The sequence below is a fragment of the Ixodes scapularis genome, unplaced genomic scaffold, assembly GCF_016920785.2.
Source record: "Ixodes scapularis isolate PalLabHiFi unplaced genomic scaffold, ASM1692078v2 PGA_scaffold4__175_contigs__length_147842914, whole genome shotgun sequence".
Classification (NCBI taxonomy): Eukaryota; Metazoa; Arthropoda; class Arachnida; order Ixodida; family Ixodidae; genus Ixodes; species Ixodes scapularis.
This window is the reverse complement of record NW_024609879.1, coordinates 100,308,994-100,329,609: the sequence shown is the minus strand read 5'-3', so window position 1 is coordinate 100,329,609 and position 20,616 is coordinate 100,308,994. Positions and strand designations below refer to the sequence as shown.

The 20,616-nt window shown below is 47.4% G+C and overlaps 1 protein-coding gene across 1 annotated transcript in view; it reads left to right on the top strand.

Annotated features, from left to right (window-relative positions):
* The window catches only part of LOC120842420 (G1/S-specific cyclin-D3), a 58,992-nt gene extending 41,285 nt beyond the window's left edge, over positions 1-17,707 (top strand). Inside the window, exons 4-5 of the mRNA XM_042293263.1 lie at positions 6,041-6,180; positions 14,363-17,707. Coding sequence (XP_042149197.1) covers positions 6,041-6,180; positions 14,363-14,566 — 344 coding nt within the window. The 3' untranslated portion in view covers positions 14,567-17,707. The remainder of the gene's footprint in view (positions 1-6,040; positions 6,181-14,362) is intronic.
* The last annotated feature ends 2,909 nt before the right edge of the window (positions 17,708-20,616 follow it).

The following is a 20,616-nucleotide window of genomic DNA, read 5'->3' as shown; positions in this document are numbered from 1 at the left end:
ATCCATTCATGCCGCTCTCTCTCTACCTTCCCTCGTAATGCATTCCAACGCGTTTGGTTCGTCTTTGTTTTGCGCGTGTTTTACAGGCGGCACCAAGCGCTCGCCGCGCCCTCCTCCGGAGTACGCCCTCTGGGCTCTTCGCACGATCCACCGAATCCGGGATCATTCATTTCAACTCCTTCGCTGATCGCCATGGTCTGTCTTCTCCGTCGCCGACTACCCGCGGTGTTACGGCATCACTGGGGTTTCTCTTCGCCGCCCCTCTGCAAATCTTTTTTTTTTTTTTTTTTTTTTCGACGGACAAGAACGGCCGCACTGCGTCGTTCCGGCGTGAGATGTTGGGAACCACACTGCGCTGAAGATGCCCTCCCCGAGTGTCTGAAGTTCGGTGTGGCTTTTACTGTTGCAGCCATAGTTTGTTCTTTCTCCACCCCTTCTTTGGAAAGTTCGATGTCTTCTGCACTGTCCGTTGGGTCCAAAACGGAAGACAGTGGTTTATGTTTCCGAGTCGAAAGTAATTGCAGGAAGGCGGCGGCGGGGAAACGGTCACACTGCCGGTACATTATACAAAAGACAGCCCAGGCACTGTCGGAGGCGCGTCTCTTCCTTTTGTGACACTTCAGACACTCCTGTCGTACAAAAAGTTCGAACATGTATGAAGAAAGCAGGCTTCGAACATGCTTGGACGTGTTCGAAGTTAATTTTGTCATTGAATATTTTGTCTGATGTGTGAACAGTATATGACTGCGGCCTGGACTGTCGATCGTCGTGGAAAGAAACGGGAGAAACATTTATTTACACGCTAAAATTATTCAAATAAATAAACAACAACAGTGGGGAGCGGTAGGCCTTCCGGCCACTTTCCTAACATGGCTTTTGGGAAATGTGTCCGCCCAGTTTGATTCCTAATATTCGGTAAAAAAAGGTTTTTCAATAAACAAAATGCGTTCGGGCTCATTACTTCCGTGATTGTGAAGAAGGCCGTCACACAAAAGCAAAACAGATTCGCAAAACAAGGGTAGCGATTTGAATAGCGCGCTTTGCAGCTAAAATGCAAAAACTGATTCTGCCGAAAAATAAAAATGCATATAAATTATACAAACAAATTACCCTACAGACACAGACTTAAATCAACAGTATATCCGAGTTGTGTGTTCTTCAGATGAGCAAACTGGCCGCTTTGGCACCAGGTCGCCATGTCCTGTAACAAAGCCAACTACTAGATCGAACGAAAATGGCAAAAAGGTAGCATCTTATTACCTACCATACCCTGTCCATGGCTGGTGGTACATAGGTTCAACCTTCCCCATTCATTTCGTGCCGACCTCGATGGTCGGGTATACGTGTGAATAAAGACCTCCTCTCAGTCTTTGATGGAAGATGTGATGGTATTGTTATAGCGTGAGCCAGTCTGCGTCGTGACCCTTTCCTGAAAGAGTTGTTTCGCGAAACGGGTGCCGAGTTAGATGTTAGTAGTACCAAGCCTCGTGATGATTCGTTTTGGCCTTTCGAGAAACGTGACATTGTAATGGTAACTTAATAGGTTGGCGAGAAGGGAGGGGGAGGGGGGGGGGAATCTGACCTGCCGATTGTTAGAGAGACATCAAATAGAGAGTAAGCGTGGACGGCTGCCTTCAGACCATTTCACCTTACAATGAACCGCAGCAGCGGATGCTACGAACCGCCTAAGCCAATTCAAAGTCTTGTGTGTGTCACGTGACCTTGGGGAAGGGGGCCAGGACCACGTGATCACGTGATACGGTCACGGCGCTTTATTGGCTGGGATGCTTCGTGGCACCCGCTGCAGTCCATCGCAAGGTGAAACCGACTATGCACGCGAGTGCTTTGTGACTCACGATTCTCGGAACTGTGGGTAACTGCGGGTTCCTCATGCCCTTACGAACAAACAACACTGTTTGCAACGCGTTGCGGAAATGTTGCTCACGTTATTTTTTATCTTTTTTTTATTCTTGTAGTGTCATTGAATAGCGCGCGTCAGTCGCCGATAGGGACCACACTTGTTACAAATTACTCCGTGCATCGTTTTTCTGTTTTTCTTTCTTTTCAAAACTTTTAGCATGGGGTAATGACTTAGCACACCGTAAAGAGATCCTGGCCCGAAATTTGGATTTCGCAAAATATGGCCGCAGCAGCGTTGAACGGGACGCTATACGAACTCCCAAAACTCCAAGCGAGGACTATGACGTCACGATCCCCCTTTTGAGAATGAGGGGAAGCGGTCTCGCTTCTCCTCTCCTCCTGGCTTCGGTTCACCAGATCGAGGGGACGAGGCGAAGAGGAGAAGGAATGAAAATCGTGACGTCACATGTCTCGTCGGCCTCATTGGCCGAGTTCAATCGCCGTACTTCTCCCCCCCCCCCCCCCCCCCCCCCAAAAAAAAAAAAAAAAAAAAAACATATCGCTGTATGAATGATGTTTTTGGGTTTTGCAGCGCCTATCGCTCCAGCCTTGTTTTGTGGGTTCCAAATTTCGGTCCGTATCCCTTTTAATGCAATCGCATCTGTGTTTTAAAAACATAATACAGCTTGATCGCTCCGAATACAGTTGGTTACTAACGTCGATTGGTCACTAATGGGGATGGCTAACACTTGAAAAGGAAAAGCCCCAAAAGCAGGCAAGGGCGTTTTAAAAAATTTGAATCTTGACGTTTGATCATTTTATAGCAATATCCCTGACAGCTTCAGAAACGCAGGGCGTCGCGAAGCATCGCATTATCACTCCGCAGCCAAGCAGAGCGCGGCGTTAGCCGGTAAGAACCAATCACGGTTACATGTCTCGAAAAGAACAGCACATCGCTAAACTAAGCTTTCTATTGGCCGCGTTTTGTGCCGATAACATTCTTGTCCAGATTCCGCCATGGCAGAACTGAACGATTCCCGCTTCGGTCCCGTCATCGCCGTCAATGGAACACCGTATAGCACGCCCCGCGGGAGGCTCTGTAGCCCTTCTCATTCCAGAACCTCCCCGTTCGAAAGTCGCTACTGCCCCCTAGACAAAAGCAAAGCTCCCGAGATCGATGTATTCTCACGGAAAAAAAAGTTGCACCCTGTCGACACCGCAAAACGGCAACAGCAATATAATTTCTCGATTCCATCGAACTCGCCGCCAAAAAAAAGAAAAAAAGAAATATTCTCAAGAGAAACACCGCGGCGTCGACGGTGGCGATGCGCCGTCGGCAACTTTCCCGCCTTCGGCCAGTACCACCTACAAGACCAGGCCTGCCTATGACGTCATCGTTAGTGTATTCCCGACCCACTCCAAACGGTGATCACGCTCAAACTCGACGACGTGTTCTAGCGTCGCGCTCGTAGTGAGGCGCTGCGACACGTGCTGACGGTGACGCTGCCGCAAGTTATTGGTGACGTGCGCGATCGAAAGCGTCACTGTGATCGGCCTTCCACGATTGGCAGAATGCTGACTATGACGACAGCAAAGGAGTTCTCATCGATAGAAATAAGGGAAATGAAAGACCTTTAATGTTGACGGTGTTGGCAGTGTTGATTTCAGAGCGCTATGATTTCAAGCTTCCACCACGCTCATTACAAACACCATCGAACTTGCTGTTCGCAAGCTAATGACGTCACGAGAGGGGACCATAGGAGGGCCTGCCTGAACCCACGAGTGATGACGTTAGGGGGCAAAAGGCGCAGGCCTTGTCTTCCAGGTGATATCGCTTCAGCACGCTTTTCGAGCAGGCCTGTTTCGTTTTTTTTTTTTAAAAAGACCCCCGGAGTCTGTTGTACACGCGTGCTTCTGTGTCTGTGATTCTCTCATCAAGGTCGGGGTTGGCTCCAAGCAAGCGAAAACTTCTTTCGCACGCTCGCTCGTGCGACCTTCTCAGACATACATTCGCGAGAGAAAAAAAACAACAACAATCCAACCTCAGGAAACATATCTAAAATGACGACAACAATACACTGCCTCTAAAAGTAGCACAGGTGAAAGAAAAAACGAGCAAACAAAATTCTACGACTTCCCGCACCTAACAAGTCCCTTTTTGTCTTTGGCGTGCCTATCTTATTCGCTCGATACGCTTGCCACTAGATCTCAAAGATCGCCTGCCAACAGAGCGATACCACTGGGACGACTCAACGAATCGCTTTCGCAACTTTTTGTTTTTGTTTGTTTGTTCTAAAAGTTTCCCTTTTTTTGTGTGTGTGACGCACAGCATGGGGCACAAGCACGTCAGATGAAATTCACGCGGTGCTTCTCTACGACTCTTGCCCACCGACGAGACATCTCCCTTTTCTTCCTTTGTTTATTTTATTTTCGCAGTCTCTTTAATTGCATCGTCGTCGCGTAGCCTCCTCTGACATGTTGTTCGACTAACGACAAAGAAAAAGCATTTTTATTCTCATCTGTTTGCCGGAGAAGGGTTAAACACCCGAGATGACGTGGAAAGAAAGTGTACGGAGTCGTTGCGCTTTCCGGGGGACTGTGTCGTCACTTCCTTCGACCCCTCCAGCCCTTTTATGTATACTCCCAACACTTCATCAACCGAAGGTACTCAATTTGCTAGATGATGACGTATGTGGTCGTGGGACAAGTTACAATGGATGTTCCGGTGCCTGCGCTAGATGGCGTGAGCTGTTTCACGATACAGAGGGTATAGTTACTGTCATCCATCCATCCATCCATCCACCCATCCATCTGTCCATCCATTCATGCTTACGAAAGGGGTCTCCTGTTGTCAGCTTGAATAATTAATAAAGAGGGACCGTATTAGCTGGCTTTACTTGTTTCGTGATTCCGTGAGTGACACGAAGTGCTGTTTTACTGATTGGCTGTCACGCTTTGAAGGGATTATTTGCTGGCTCGTGTTTCTCAGCATTAGGACCATGCTACTGACACTAAAGCAGAAGCGACGTCTTTTATTTTATTTATCGTTTTATTTGTTTGTCGTTAAGATTACATGACACGTGTTCAAAACAGAGAGCTGTCATTGACACTTAACCGGATAGTGCGTATCTTATCTCTAGTACAATATCTAGTGAGCAGATTTTTTTCTTGTTGTCCCGATGGTCTTGGCCTGAACATTTATCTGTTAGTGATTCTGCACTTGCGTATTTATTTGCTACTACGACTTCTTCACTTTAGTCATTTTGCTCATAACTTTCTTTTTTTAGTTGTGTAATGCCTTTGATTTAAGCAATACAATTTTAAGAAATGTTTTACCTAGCAACATTTCACACTGTTTGGAGGCTACAGCGCAAAAAGGACGTAGGACGAGGTCGAAGAAACACACAGACAGGGCGCCCTGTCTGTGTGTTTCTTCGACCTCGTCCTACGTCCTTTTTACGATGTTCCCTCCAAACAGTATGTACCACCAACTAGCCCAACTACATGCCTTGCTGCAACATTTCACATTGGGCATCGAGTTCAACCATGAACTAGATGCCCAAAATTGCACCCCAACTCGTGACTTGAGCACTGGTGCATTTGTTTGACATCTTGCCACGTTAAAGACTTCATTTTACGTAACTATCCTACGATAACATGCTGGTTCCCTCATTTGTTATTCAACAGCGTCACTTCTACACAAAAAATAACAATTCTCTAAGCTGGATGGATGGATGAATGGATGGATGAATGGATGGATGGATGAATCCGGCTGAGCCCTTTAAATCGGGCGGTAGCTTACGCCACCTAGCACCTAGCCTTTTTCGAGTAACGAGCGCCGTCTAGGGGGTTGTCTGCGAATTACAAATGAAGGAGAGTCCAACATTCCTCCACCAATGAGAACACAGTCATCGTTCCGTCGTATTGCTTTTCATTGCTTTTTGAGCTCCATACTACCGGTGCTGAAAAAGTGATCGTCAAGAGAGAGAAAATACGCGGTACACGTGCCTAGAATGTTTGTCCTGCGGGACGGTATGAGAGGGTGTACGTATGAGCAAGCGCTTAGTGGAAAAAGCTTCATTAAATCCATGGTACGATGTAGATTCGGGTTACGACAATGCGACGTTGTACCGCGATAGACGGGCAACTTTCGCTTAACGCCAGTGTCTGGTGCTTGCAGAGTTCGAGTTCAGCCTTTCCCCAGCGTCCATGGTGGCCGCGGCGAGCATCAGCACTGCAGTCGCGGGCCTGGTGCGACTCAGCTGGAGCCAAAAGCGAGAGCTACTACAACGGCTACATGAAATCACCAGCATAGAGGTGGTAAGTGTTGCCCACCACTTTTTTATTTCCCTCAATGCACTTGCTTCGTGAGGTGAGCCGTTAGGCCCTTGCAGACTGTCCACGGGTCATCATAGTTTGCGGACGTCGCGAGCAGAAATGCTGCTTGGACGTGTGCTTACACGTTTACACAGCAGTACACAAACAAGTTTATCTTGTGCAGCGCGGGAATGGTGAATTGAATGTCGTGGTCGTTTCTTGGACCCGTGCACAATTTCCATGCGCGGAACCATCGATCAAAGATGAATTCCCACAATCTTTTTTGTTTGTCCATGTGAGCCGTGTTCGGCTAAATGGAAATAATGACAAGAAAGTGTAACGGCATACCTCCAAAAGGAACGTTTCTGTCAAGCGAAAACGCTGAGGTAGTGCTTTGTGGCCTTATCTGTGGATTCTGAGTGAAACGTTGTGAACAACAATGTAATTCGATCACGGGCATCAGGTAACTTGGTCGTAATCAAGAATCTATACAAAGAGTTTTAAGATGCGTAGCGCGAGCGCTGCGGATACAGATAGAGAGCTACAAGCACCTCATTGTATCCAGAACGGTCTTGTTTGAAGGTCTCCAAAGAGTGACCAGGAGGAGCAGTAGCGAAGCTCCCTGATACGGGCTCTTCTTTCCACGGTGGCATTAAGAAAGATCGTTTCTGACTCTATCCGTCCGTGCGCTTGTGGGTCTGGGGCAAGAAACGACTCCTGCAAGGAGTGGCCTGCCGCCTCTAAGAGGAGGGAACTTGGGAAGGCGGCGGCGGCGACTCCGAGGCGCCAGAAGCACCAGAAGCAACAAGAATTCCGCGACCGTGGTTGGTGGAGGTGGTGGTGCCGGCGGTGGCGTTCAGTCACGTGTCGTCAGCAGCCCCCCCCCCCCCCCCTCCCCAAATTCCAGGGGCATAGGCGGAGGTCCACAGAAAAAGCTGAATGGCCCCCTCCGTACCAGGAAATGGTGTCGGCGAGTCCCTTGGAGAGCCGTGAGCCGCGAGACGCGGGGCGAACCCGACACCGTCCTGTCGCCGAAGCGTCGTGGCGGCCCGCATTCCTTGTTGGGGCTGAGGCTCCGTTGTGTGTGTGCGCTGCTATGTCCCGGCGGCTCATCGGCTGGCAAAGAGAAGCGTGGGACTTGGTCGCAGAGTGGCAGGAAGGATGCACCGATCGCTTTGTTCACTTTGCCGCGTTCTGTGGCTGTGAGGCAGTGTGCGTTCTCACTTACTCATACTGTTCCCTTTTTTCGGGAAGAAGAGTACGTGCTTCTTCACGATTGAGATCCGGTGAAATAACTCGCCCAGTCCAAACCTTTCCTTGCCCTGAAGGTTTCTCCGATTTCCACTGCCATGCTTTTGTTGCTGGCGTCTTGGTCACCAGAGACGAAGAGAGTTTGCTGCGGTTGGTGTAGGTCTAGATGTGAGCGGAGAAAAGTGTACTGTGTTGTGTGCACCGCAGTCAAGAACTGCGCATCGCCGAAAGCGCAGACTTTGTCTCAGTGCATGATTCGGGGGCTCCGCTGACTGTCGTTTCCTCAGTAAACATTCCCAAGAAAAAAACAAAAAAAAAACGTAACTTTTAAATAAAAGGAACTGAGTTCTGAAACTTATAGGACATAAATACTTGCGAACGTTTTCTAATGACAAATACAAGGTAGTGCCTGACGTAATTTGGATTTCTTATGGCAAGCAAGAATGAAAATCAAGTGATCTAAACGAGTGGTCCAATATACTTGTCGTTTTTCTGGTACAGCGTAACAGCAGTTTCGTAGAAATAAGGCAAGAAATAAAAATAAAATAAAATAAAAAAAACTTCTGACGATGACAAAGTATGACATCTTTCTCTCAATAACATCGTGAGAAACAGACACGATGCCTATTTAAAAAGAGAAAAAAAAAACTGTCCAAGACGAGCAAAACCGGGAGGTCTGGTTTGGAACAATAAAACACAAGTTCCCAATCCTGCTGTGCACTCCTGAGCGCATCACAGGAGCGGCGCTTCTGTTGACAACATGTGCGCTAGCACGGAGTAACCCTAGAAGCCTGACAACAGTGTTATTCCTTGTCATCTGTCGTCGACCCTCGCGCGCAGTCTGTGGGAACGCTCTCATCGCAACCGATCGCCCGAGCACCGTTATTTTTAAGCGCCATCTTACTTTCCTTTTCAACAGCTTGCCCTCTCTCTCTCTCTCTCTCTATTTCTTTCCCTGTTCTCACACACATGGAGCAGTCATTCGTTCATTCACTGCAATACACCGAAGCCAAAGGGAAGCTATACCCCCGCCAAAAACAACAGTGTAATACATGCTAACGAGTGAGGGGCTCGTAAAATGTAATATGCCGCTACCAAGTGACGCAGCGGTTCAAACTAGCACACATCCTTTGGGGGGAAAAAAAGAAAGAAAAAAGCGACATACACTTTTTTTTAATGTTTTTACTATTAACATCGTCGTCGTCGGCATTTTATTCACGACGTGGGTCCTCGGCATGGCGACTCCTAGAGCGATCTAGCCGTATATTACAGACCGCGCTACTGCCACGTGGTAGATCCAAGTGGCTGCCTCCCGTCGTCGTTGTCCCAGTGTCTTAAAGTGCCGGCGTGCTTTTTTGTTGTTTTTTTCCCCCTCAAATGCTCGATAAGTTCTCACGTTGCCAGACGACGGATGCCCCCCTCGACAACATTTGGGGTTGACGCGCCTCTTGGCTCGACGTCGTCTGACTCGGGAAAGGAGATACTGCGGGCTGATGAATAAACGAGCTGCGAAAGAAAAACTCCGTCTTAGACAAGGAGGACCAACTGGCAAGTGTTCGCTCCTTGCTGTTGCAGACCTTTAAAATGATTTTGAGGACCGCGACGAGATCTCACCGACGAAACCTCTACCAAAGAACACGACGTTGAAAGCGTTTACGAGGAAGACGTTTAAGACTGTTCTTTCTTCAGCGATCGTTTGTCCCTGAGAGGAATGGCCACGCAAGATCAGTACATTAAGTTCACTCCAGTCCAGGATCCTCTAAAGAGTTCTAACGGGATCCCTAAAGCGGTGGTCGCATCGCTAATACATCATACAAAGGGAAGTCTGTGGACGTCTTTATTCCTTGTATGATGGTCACACCGGTCATACAAAAACTCTCTGCAGACATGCTCGAATCAAATGCGCATGAAACGAACGTGTATTTTGTATGATTGTACTAGCAGTGGGTCTGCGGCTTCAACCTCACGGATCATTTTCGACCTAGGGTTACTCAGCAAAATTAGGTTGGCTCAGCACAGTCGCCACGCCGAATTCAAATGAGGTCCTCTTGGAACTGGGCACTCGTCCTATAGGTAAATGGGAAAAACCGTCTCGTACTGCAAAGAACCACGACTGCCTCTGGAAGCCGACAACTGCGCATCAGCACGTTCGCACCCTCGTCTTCACGCGATGACTTTCCTAACTGCGCATGCGCCTAGAAAGGGTGCGGTCAACGTTTCCCGGAGTCAAGGCTACAGGATGCCACGAGCCTCGTAAGCACCTCGTAGCCTCATTGGGAACACCGTTGTTCTCGAAGGGCACGTAAAGGCTACAAATCTCCCGGCTCAGTAGAGGTGCAGGAGCGGTGGAGAGAAGTGCGGTTTTATTTGAGCCGTGCGGTTTTCTCTTCCATCTCTCGGCGCGGCTTCAGAAGAGAGAGTTCTCCTCTAGAAATAGCTTTTTCTTTTTCTTATTTTCTTCTTTTCTTCTTCTTGCTTGCTTCTCCCTTCTCCTTCTCCCTGGAGAGGACTCCACTGGGCCACCCAGTGGGCTGAGAAAAATTCTTGGGATGAAATCTGGTCCCGACTGACCTCCTCGCGTTAGCCCTCCCTTCCTCCTCGAGCAAAGGAACGAACGACCTCTGGGTGTGGCGAGCGCAAAAGAAGGAGTTTCACCCGCTTCTCTGCATCGCTTGCACTCGACAACTGCTTATCGGCGCTTCGGATCACCCAGCCGGAATCTTTCGGCCGGGCCCTTCGCTTTGTGGAAACGCGAGGGTCCACACTACGCGCCGGGAAGAAAGGAGTGCTGCGTCCTGGGAGCTTTTCGCGCCTCCTCGTTGATCTTTCCACCACACCGATGCCGATAGACCTACTGATGTCCGTATATAGACCGTTTTCGCATAACCTCATACCAGCGCGCAACTGACGTACCTTCGAACCGCTGCATTTTTATATTGCCCGCTGACACAGGGCATGCAACCGGCGAGGGTATGGGCGAAAAGGCTTCGAAACGGACGTCGTGCGTGAGTTAGTTCAGAGTGCTTCTTTCTACCGTGTTACAACTTCCCAAAATCTTCGGTTGTCTGGCTACCACAGCTTCGTCGTCGTGTGCACAAATAATCTTAATGAGCAGAAGAACAATCGCGGGAAATGTAAGATGAGCAGAAGAAGCTGCGGCACGAATGTGGTTGCAATGTTATTGAGCTTCGCACGTTCCCCGAAGATCCTTCTTTTTAGCATCTTCGAGCGTGAACCGCGAGGGCTGTGTATGAGACTCATCATCACATTTATTTTCACGACTACTTCGTCTTCGACAAGGGAACACTGTCTTCGGCAAGGGAACACCGCAGGTGCTCCGATTACGCTTTCGCTGCAAGGCATGCTATTTCTCCACGGCATGTTAGGGGTATGAAAACTTCTACGTGCCACCATTCAAGGTGCAGCTATCACATGCCGAGAGCTTGCCTGCATAAACTACAATAAACTGCTCATATATACCTTCGTTGTGGAAGCTTAATCAGACGGCTTTAAATGCCTTCTATCCTACGACTAACGCAAAGTGAGTGTCCCTGCACTCACGTTGAGGGTGATGCAGAAAGATGCTTATAGGATGTGCTTCTTTCGTACACGTATATAAAAGATGAGTCGTGCGGCGTGGCGTGGGAAAAAAATGTGGCGTTTACAACGGTGAAGGGTCTGCTTACTCAAGCAGATTTAAGGAAATCCTTAAGTAGAGGTATAAGCCTGAACGTCCATGCCTATGTGTTGCAGACCCGGCTGGCTCGAGGAAATTCGAATCACAATTTTTCCTCACACGTCGCCTCGAGAGTGAAAACGACTCTAGACATCGACAGTGTCTAGCGGAAATCTGTCAAAGATGTACATTACGCAAATCTGCAAGAATTGTTTCCTCGCTGATGGATGGTTTCCTTTTCGAGAAGACCTCCGCGATTCTTCACACGTGACGCAGACGAGAGAATTTCGCAAGAATTGCTTTCAAAATCCGACATAGGACATGGCTTGTATTTCAAAGCGCGCGTCTCAGCGTCCCCAACGTAAAGCAGTCAAAAACGCAGCATGTAATTCCCAACACGAAAAGATCTGTCTCGGTCAGCGAATGTCACAAGATGGCTGTCGAGCATCACAGCAGAAAGAACCGAAGAACGGCAAAACTTTATGCTGCGTAAGTATAACGCCAACAAAAACATGAAAGTGGATGAAGCATCGGAATTCAAGTTTCGCGAAAGCCGCAGTCACAATATCATAAAAAAGACACCGTGGTTGCTTGCTGCAGTGTCGGCAGCAAGCATCTTCAAAGCGGTTTGTATCATACATGTGCATGCTTTAAACATGTCATGTCTGCAGTCAGTTTTTGTATAACCAATGTGACTGTCATACGTATAAGCAAGAAACACGCCTCATACAAGGTTTGCACACTGACTTTTGTATGGCGTATTTGCAGTTTGCCGCGGCTTATAGAGACTTTCTTCAGTCAGTTGTATCAAACGTTGATGAACAATGGCCGACAAGCACAATCCCCGATTATTAACCAGGGGTGAGCTAGGGTCCACAGATGAAACTCCACCGAATTCAAAACCTAGTTCAATTTCTTCAACTCTGGCACTCCGTTCACAAGCCTCCAGGATGCTGAAGAGTTGCTGATGGACCATTGAACCTTGCACGCCTCCAAACAACAGACTGGGGGAAAAGCATAGGCGGGCTTCGCGCACCGCCTTTCGGGCGCATTCCAACTGTAAAGACGCGGGACGGGATCTTTCTTTCTGCACAAGGCAAATAGTTCCCGATTCCCACGCTCTTCAGCATCTACACGAGTACAGAAGAGACACGGGCGAGCGCCGAGCGCCTCTGCTGAAGCAGCGCCCTCTCTCGGCGGCGCGGAGAAGCGGGAAAGAGGCGAGCAGACGTCAAAAAACGAACGAGACAGAACCGAAAACGAAACTTTTCCACAAAGCGGCGCAAAGAGGCGATGGCGGCGGCGGCGGCGGGCGGCAGCAACGGCGCGGCAGTAATCAAGTGTAGTGGTACTTTCGCCGGCGGGGCAACCGAGCCTCGCGGTGTGTTTTCTTCTTTTGTTTTTATTTTGTTCTTTTTTTGTGTGTTTTCTGCTTTATTATTTTTTTTTTTTATCCGCTGTTGCCGCGGTGGTCCGGTCTCGGCGGAATGCGGCTGGTATAGGGCTTCGGAAAAGACGGCGGCGTCCCGTATGAATGGCCCGGTAGGCCCGGCCTTTCTGTCTGTCGGCAAACGGCGGGAGTTTTTCGCGGAAGAGCTTTCGAGGGGGAAGGTCGAGGGGGGGAACGCAACTGTGGGCAATGCCCAAGGCGAGCGGCTTCGGCCAATCTCCAGCGTTGCTCCCCCGTATTTCCACGCCTCCCATTTCAGCGGCATGGAAGAAGACCTGCCTAGCCTACAGGCAGCAGGGTCAGTTGGCCGTGCCCCTGCTTGTTGCCAAGTTCTTTTTATCTCTTTTCGCTTTGTTTTGCCGGCTTCGTGTGGCCCGCTTAATTGGGCTGAATGCGCAGAACGGCGGCTGCTTTGCGCTTTATCGCCTGGCGGCGAGCTGTGTAATTAGGGGATTTCGAGCGACCCACGTGACTTATGCGATTGGTTCATCACCCAAGTCTCATCAAGTGAGTGGCGCCGGATGCCACTTGCTCTTGAGACTGTCACGCGAGCGTTGGATCAGGGAGAGGGGAGATTAAGAATGGAGCGCGTGGCGCTTGTTTTCTTACACCTCCGCGATTCATGTAACCGCATTTGTCTCCACATGCTTTTTTTAAATTTTTATGCGTTCCGGTGCTAACTAGACTTCCCACCTTCGCCGCACAGGGTGTCTTGTTGTATGCACACCCATTTCGATATGCGATCTTACAGCTTCGAATCACGATACTGCATCTGATTTGGCAAGACGCTGGTTCTGGACACGTAAACTTCATTCTAAATTCTTGCCCAGTTTTCTTTTTTTTTTTTTGTTTTTTTTTTTCTATTCTCTGCATCTAGTCTCGAATGTTGTTCGTCATCCTTTTTTCTTGAGGTGAAAACGAGTATATTCGTCTAAACAAGGCGATGATCGATCACACAATGAGCGCATCGTAGGAAATGCTAAACAATTAGTATTTCGAACGCGGTCGGCGCCTTGTCTATCCCTGGATGACATCTCAATGTAAATCAACGAACCGTTGCCTCGTCCATCGAGCGGAGTTAGGAGGAGACTGGTGACGTCCTCCGCTCGATAGCGCTGACTTATGGTTTGTTTAGAGCAGAAACAAGAGACGCTCAAGATATACGGTTTCACCGGGAGGCCACCACCGTCGGCGTTGGTCCCTCGGCTTCCTTGGCGAGGAATTTGGTCCCCGGTGGTTTTCAGGCGCCCCGCGTTGTTTACTTTGATCTCTGCAAAGGCCCACTCAAAAGGGGGGCCTCCTCGTCTTGTTCGAAGGTCTACCTTGGGAAGACATTTGTTGTTCCGGGTTAACTAGCTTCCGACATGCTGGTGGGCTCGAGCTTGACATGGTCCCCGAAAGCTTTCCACATGGCCCTCTCTCGCAGCGGAAGTCGCCGTTGAGGGAGACAGGGAATGTTCTCTCCCAACCACTCATTTCTTGGCGACTGCTCTGTTTGACATTTTTTGTGTGAGTTCTTGTTTAAAAGGTAATTTTTCGAGTTTGGGGGGATCTGTATTTGGGGTGGTCCGAACCGTGAAAGTTAATAGACCATTAGTGATACGAAGAAATTAGGTCGTTAGCACATATCCATAGAATAGGAAGTTTCAAGGATGTCAAAAAAATTAAACCGCAACAATTCTGCAGATGGCTTAGAACGTTGTATGACGAAGTGCACTCTCCGCCAATAGTGTAATCACTGTTCATGAAGTGCTCGCGTACCAGCAAAGTCTTGCTAACAAAGCCTCTTGTTGTTCTTGTCCTTCCAGGACTGTCTCCAGGACTGCCAGCACAGGATCGAACAGATGCTGGCGCGCAACTGCCCGGAGATCGCACGGTCTTCGAGCAGTGTCAACACTTCTGCAGCACCGCCGGCCTCGGGGGACTACTCGACCAAGGTGGCCAACGAGGCGGCCGGACTGGAGACTGAGACCCCGGACACGCCAACGGATGTCCAGGACGTGCTATTTTGAGGCCTGTGGCCCTCGCTAGACAACTATCGACTGAGGTCTAGGTGCCGAAACCAGCTCATGAACCCTCTCGTCATGTGCGTGAACTGACTTTACCCAAAATGTGCCTTGTGCAAGATGGAAGACAAGCCCACGAGCTCGACAGAACTTTGGTGAATGGTACAGTGAAAACCGCTTCGCTTCCTTGCCTGCGTCCCTCGAAGACAAGAATGGCGGAAGTCTGCTCGGTGGAGTCGTTAGGGTCCTCGTGTATGTGTGTGGACATCGCGTTTTTGGAAGTGTGCGCTTGAAGAATTGGAGACGCCTAGTCAACGACGGATTTTGAGACTCTCTTGTCGTGTATTTGTTTTTCCGCCGAGTGTCGTTTTACTCTTGTGTTTTGAAGAAAAAGGGGTCGACAAGGAGTTCAATAATAAGCTTTTTTTTTTGTGAAAGTACTATACTTTGATAGGAGTAACAAGAAATGTCTGGTGCACGTGTTGTTTTTTTAGTTGGATAGCGTCGGCAGGTTACGTCAAGAGTCTGAAACTCCAACTCTTTATTCTTCTTTTTTTTTCTACGTAGGTCGCGTAATTTGTCAGTACGCCCGTGCCCAGCTACATTTTTATTACATCTGTACGGAGTGAAATTGTAAGACAAGAGTGTTAAATGGAAGCGACCGCGGGTATTTTGTGAATGACGACGCTTGGTTGAAACTCAGGAAAGGCTAGGCAGTGTGAGGCTACGTGGGTATTATAATAATAATAATTATTATTATTTGTGTCGTTACTTTCGATTACAATATTTTTTATTATTATATTATTGTAACCGAGCCAAGCACGAGGGCATTTCTTGCGGTTGCGTCTCCGTCGTTTTTGTGTGTGCGTGTAGGTAAATGTTTCAATTAATTATACAACTATAAATCGCGCGCGCGTAAAAAAAAAAAAAAGTTGTGTCTTATTTCCTATTTCCTAGTTGTGTCCCGTTTTTCTTCTTTTTTTTTTATGGTATTTTTCGAAGCTTTCATAGACAGAATAACATGAAAACGAAGACAGATCCCATACGCTAAATGGAGTCAAGAATGCGAAAGTGACTTAATACCTCTTGTGGAAAGATAAGTATCACGCAGTTCAAACACAGAAAGGGCAACTGAAACAAAGCAATAAACCATTTTTCGAATCATACTTTCTGCACCCAAATGGGTTTTGAAATACCAATTTGAACCTTGGGAGTAATTTGACCGGCATATTTGAAGCTGGTGGTTGTTCCGGATTAATACCGGAGCTGAATTCCGGATTAGATCCGGCTTCGTTGTCCCGGCCCGCGGAGTTAAATTAGGATTCATCATGATCATGCGCTTCTTCGTTTTACTGGTTTAAAAATGTTGAGGAATTTCGCATTTTCGCTGAGACAACTTCTGACAACCTTGTTACCGCGGGATGTCAAAAAGTGGTTAGTACATGTCTCGGTTTGCGAATTCTAGACAAGATTCTTTCAAAATTAACTTGACTTTCCTGGACTGAGGGAAGTTTGGTTGCAGTAGCCCTTTAAAGACAGTCCAGAGTATGTTGTAGTCATCTTGCAATACCTCACAGCATCATAATTTATAGGTATGTCCCCTTTAATGTGTGTGTGTACGTGTGTGTTACGTCTATGAAAAAGATACAGAGCTTCCGGGAAAGCTTTGAGAGCTTGGATAACGCAGTGGGCGGAAACTTTTCCCGATTTTTCGTGTTTACTTTTTTTCTTCTAGTGAGTCTTTTTTTTTCTGCCAAAATATGCTGGTCATATGCGTCTGTCATGTCATGCCGAGTCCTGTGTCTGTTCCTTTTTTTTAACTCGAAGTAGTCCATTAGTTTGTCGTTTTTTTTCTTTTTTTATATATTATTTTATATATTATATACGACACACGCATTTAGAATTTACAGCATGAATTCTCCCGTCGTTTGTGACAGCCTGTAATAGCCGAAGCAGCAGACTTGACTTTTTTTTAATCATATATAGTCAATTAGTGAACGTTAAGAAATGGTAGGAGAAACAAATTGTGATCTCCCGAGACACAATGTTTTGATGGAGTACGTATGTTTTTATACGAACTGTCGAGTTTATTTATTCACTGCCTTTCGTCCCCGATATCTTTGAAACTGACCCGTCTTTTGTATCGTTGAATTGTGGAAACTGTCAGCATGAAGCTATAGACATTTTCCATAGGGGCGCCGCCATCTTGAATAGTCGTCACTTCCAATATGGGCGACGACAAAATAGTAAAACTTTTCAACCTGTAACCAGTAAAAAAATAGAGGAGAACCGAAACGAGAATGTGTGACGGTTAGGCTTATATCCTAAATGTCTTCTATTGGCGCGGCGACGGCAAAGTTATGTTTTCGCCCATACTGGAAGTGACGACAATTCAAGATGGCGGCACCCTTGTGGAAAAGGTCTATACTGAGTCCAGCCGCGACTACCTGGGCACCCGCAAAAATCGAAAGTGAAGTGTTATATATATATATATATATTTATATATTTAGCATATGGTACCTATTGATTGGACGTTGTACAAACACGTGATCACACCGACGCAGAACCTCTCAGGTACAACGGCAAAGTATTTGTCCTCAATCGGAGTGTGACAACCTGAGCAGCATTGCAGCTCTTCTTCAGTTTATCCTGTTTCATAAAAATGGCGGCGTCTTCCGCCAGGAGATTGACACTATTCTTCGTTCTGAGTGATGGAACTCTTTTCCACAACCCCCCCTCACAAAATGGTGTCCTAGATTACAAAATGGTGTCCTAGATTGTTCTGAAATGATACAATCGCATTATTTTACGGTGGAGTAGTGAATTGCACTCTTTTGAGACATATCAATGCAAGTGAACAGCAGGACATGACCCAACCGGAGAAAAGAAAAAAAGAAAAAAAAAATGTCCTTCAAAGTTTTGTGCCATTTATTTGATATCGGCTAAGTGTGTGTTTGTTTTCGTTTATAACAAAGTGCCTGAAATGTTCATAGTAATGCTGTGTTGTTGTTTTTCTTCTTCCACAAACTAGAAAAAAAAAAAGAAATTGTACGACGATCATTCGTGCACATGTGTAAATATGTTTTTTATAGAGCATATTTTTTTTTCAATCGCAATAAAAAAATAAACGGGAAATGTTCAACTTGATTGCCGTGTCGTCGCTGATTCATTGATCCAGGCGAAACCACTGGCCATTTTGATCTTAAATCACTCGCCCTGGGGCAGAAAGCCAGCCACACTTCAGAATGATAAACTAGTAAAAAGAAAACAATCTTCCACTGGCAGTCAACCTATTAGAAATCCAATGGCTGCTGAAACCTTAGCTGGTAATGTTTCATGGGTAAGTTGTCAACTACTGAGAACCGAAAACAAATTGAGTTTCCAAGAATAAGAGATAACCCCTATGTTGCAGTCGTCGCATTGCTCATACGTCATAAAAATTAAACCGTGTTCGCGGCAGACATGATAAGATAATTACCTGCAGAGACATCTCAAGCACGTTTGATACTTCGAACACGTCTTCAGGCCAATGCGGCAGGACTCTCGTACATGGAAGAGACAAGCTACATGGCGAGGTGAAACCAAAATGAGCTGGAAGACGCCATGTTGTTCTCCAAAATAATTCTTCACCGTGCGTATTGGTTGATGTTACTTTAGCAAAATGCGGATCAGGAGAACTCGTTTACCAGCTTGTTTCAGTTCGTTGCCCAGGACAACCTTGACTTGACGTTCGCATTCTTCAGGGAGGTGCAACGAATCATTGCGGAATTTGCCACGGAATTGAGAGTGACACGAAAGAACTCTTACGCTATTAAATCAGTCAATGCTGATACGGGCCTGCACATCTGTCTCTTTCTTGCAGAAGAAAAAAAAAAATGAAACACTATGTTGAAATTAACCTGAGTCTGGGGTAGAGAAGAAACATGAAAACGTAGAAGGGACAGAAAATAGAGAGGACGACTTCTCCTGAGACGTCGCCCTCTCTATTTTCTGTCCCTTCTACGTTTTGATGTTTCTTATCTACCCCAGTCTCAGGTTAATTTCAACATGGTTAATATTCAGCAGCTCGTCTGCACCCTTACGATTTTTCCTATGAAAGGCTCGTTCAGTTATTCAATAGAGCTTAAGAATTATTCAAAAGTAGGAAACCTTAGTGTGAGCTTTCCGTTTCTATCTACCCCGCTTCCGCCCGTCACAATTCTGGTGCATCGAACCTTAATTGCTTCAAAATTCTTGCCCCATGGAACGTTCTGCGATTACAGTCGTGTCAAAAGAGCTCACGATAGTCATTGTCAGGATGAGAACAGCACGGCGTCTCTTTCTAATGTCCTTCTCATCCTAGCAGTGACTATACATAGCTTGAGCCGACGTCACATCAGCGAACATTCTGAAGGACCTTGCTGCCGAAAGCACACCATGTGCAGCATGCATTGCGCACCACCGCATTTGTTTCTCTCGGCAAGGACTGGTAGGCACGACCATTGGCACGGTGCGACGACATCACGTGCAAGCCACGTATAGCACTCAACAATTCCCTTACATGAACTCGCAGATAGCGCTACGTCACTCTACGACCCTATGCCGGTCCTGATATATCTTGGTGTTAAGAGAGAAACCATTGTCTCCGCAAAACAAAACAGCACCATTAGTAACAAAACCTAAGAGAAGCAGCTCACTCGCCCAATCGTAGATGCCCTCGAAATTGGTTCGGGGCCCCGCAGAAGGACACCTAATTTCCGAGAGATGTCTCCCGGTCCAGGAGCCGGCGAAACGAACTTGCTGCGCGCCATCGATCATCGGCAGGCGTCAGCAAAGGTTCTGCTCGGCAAACAATCGGACCAATAACCTGGGCGTGTCCATCACACAGCGTCGCCGGGCGCAACCCCGCAACAGTTCACGCGCAAGACAGTCCCTCACGACCCAATTGAGCCAGCCAGCGGGGTCCGGGGTCCTTGAAGTTCCCATCCGTCAATTACGTCCCAGTCCGCGGTTTTGACCACCTTAATGAAACGGCCTTCACGATGAAGCCCTCCCCAGCCGTTTCATGGACCAAACAGAGCTGCCGAACCGGATCCAATGACGTCACACGTGCTGCCCGATAACCTGGAGCAACACCAATACCAGCGGTAGAGAAATGCACCGTCTCTTTCTAGTGTGCAGTTTGTTTTCGTTTCTTTACTCCCTTTGCGCGCGCGGCGGTGGAGTCGTGACCGGGCTATCGATGCCACGCCGATAATCTCCGAAGAAAACCAAAAAAGAGACTGTTGTTTTGTTTTGTGTGTGTGTCCGTTTTTCGCGGCCATGGGAAGAACCGCGGCGTTCCTTTTGGCATCCTCTGCGACTGGACCTCCCATTCCGAATTCTCTTCGATGCTATCGGAGTGTGTGTGCGCCGCCGACCGACCTCACCGAGAATGTCTCCGTCGGGACACCGAAATACTTTTTCTTTTTTTAATCCGTCAGACATTTTATTTTATGCTCGGACTCGGATGTCTTTATTGACACTCCGGGAACCATTAAAGGCCGCGATCGGATTAGTACCCACCAACGCAATGCATGCCGCAAAGCAGCATTTTGAAAGTGAACACTCCTGGGATCCTTGTCGGCAAGGTAGTCATCCACGTCGCTCAACTCTCGCAAGGTCGAGCCTGAACGTCAGCTTTCTGTGGCCCGAGTCCATGCTGCTCCAAGTCGTCAAGGTTGATCTGAGTACGGTGTTTACGATCGGATCGATTGACAAATTCTGTCTCCGGAGAGTAACTGAAGTTGTTTCCCGGAGAAGCTCGTTACCTCCTGGTTGTTTTCGGTAAGAACTCTCATCTTGCTTGGAATGCTTGCTTGTTGGGCTATATTCAATTCTACATAATAAAAAAAAAATCTTTATGGCTATAAATACCATGTCAGCTGTCCTCTGTTTAAACTTTAAAGCGAATGCGGTAGTCTTTCGTGCTAGGCATTCATTCGATAACCATGTGTGGGATTGCTCATTTATCGGGAAATTAGTTAATTATATATAATTTGTCCAAACTTTCAGTTTAGTTTGGTTTGTCAACCGGT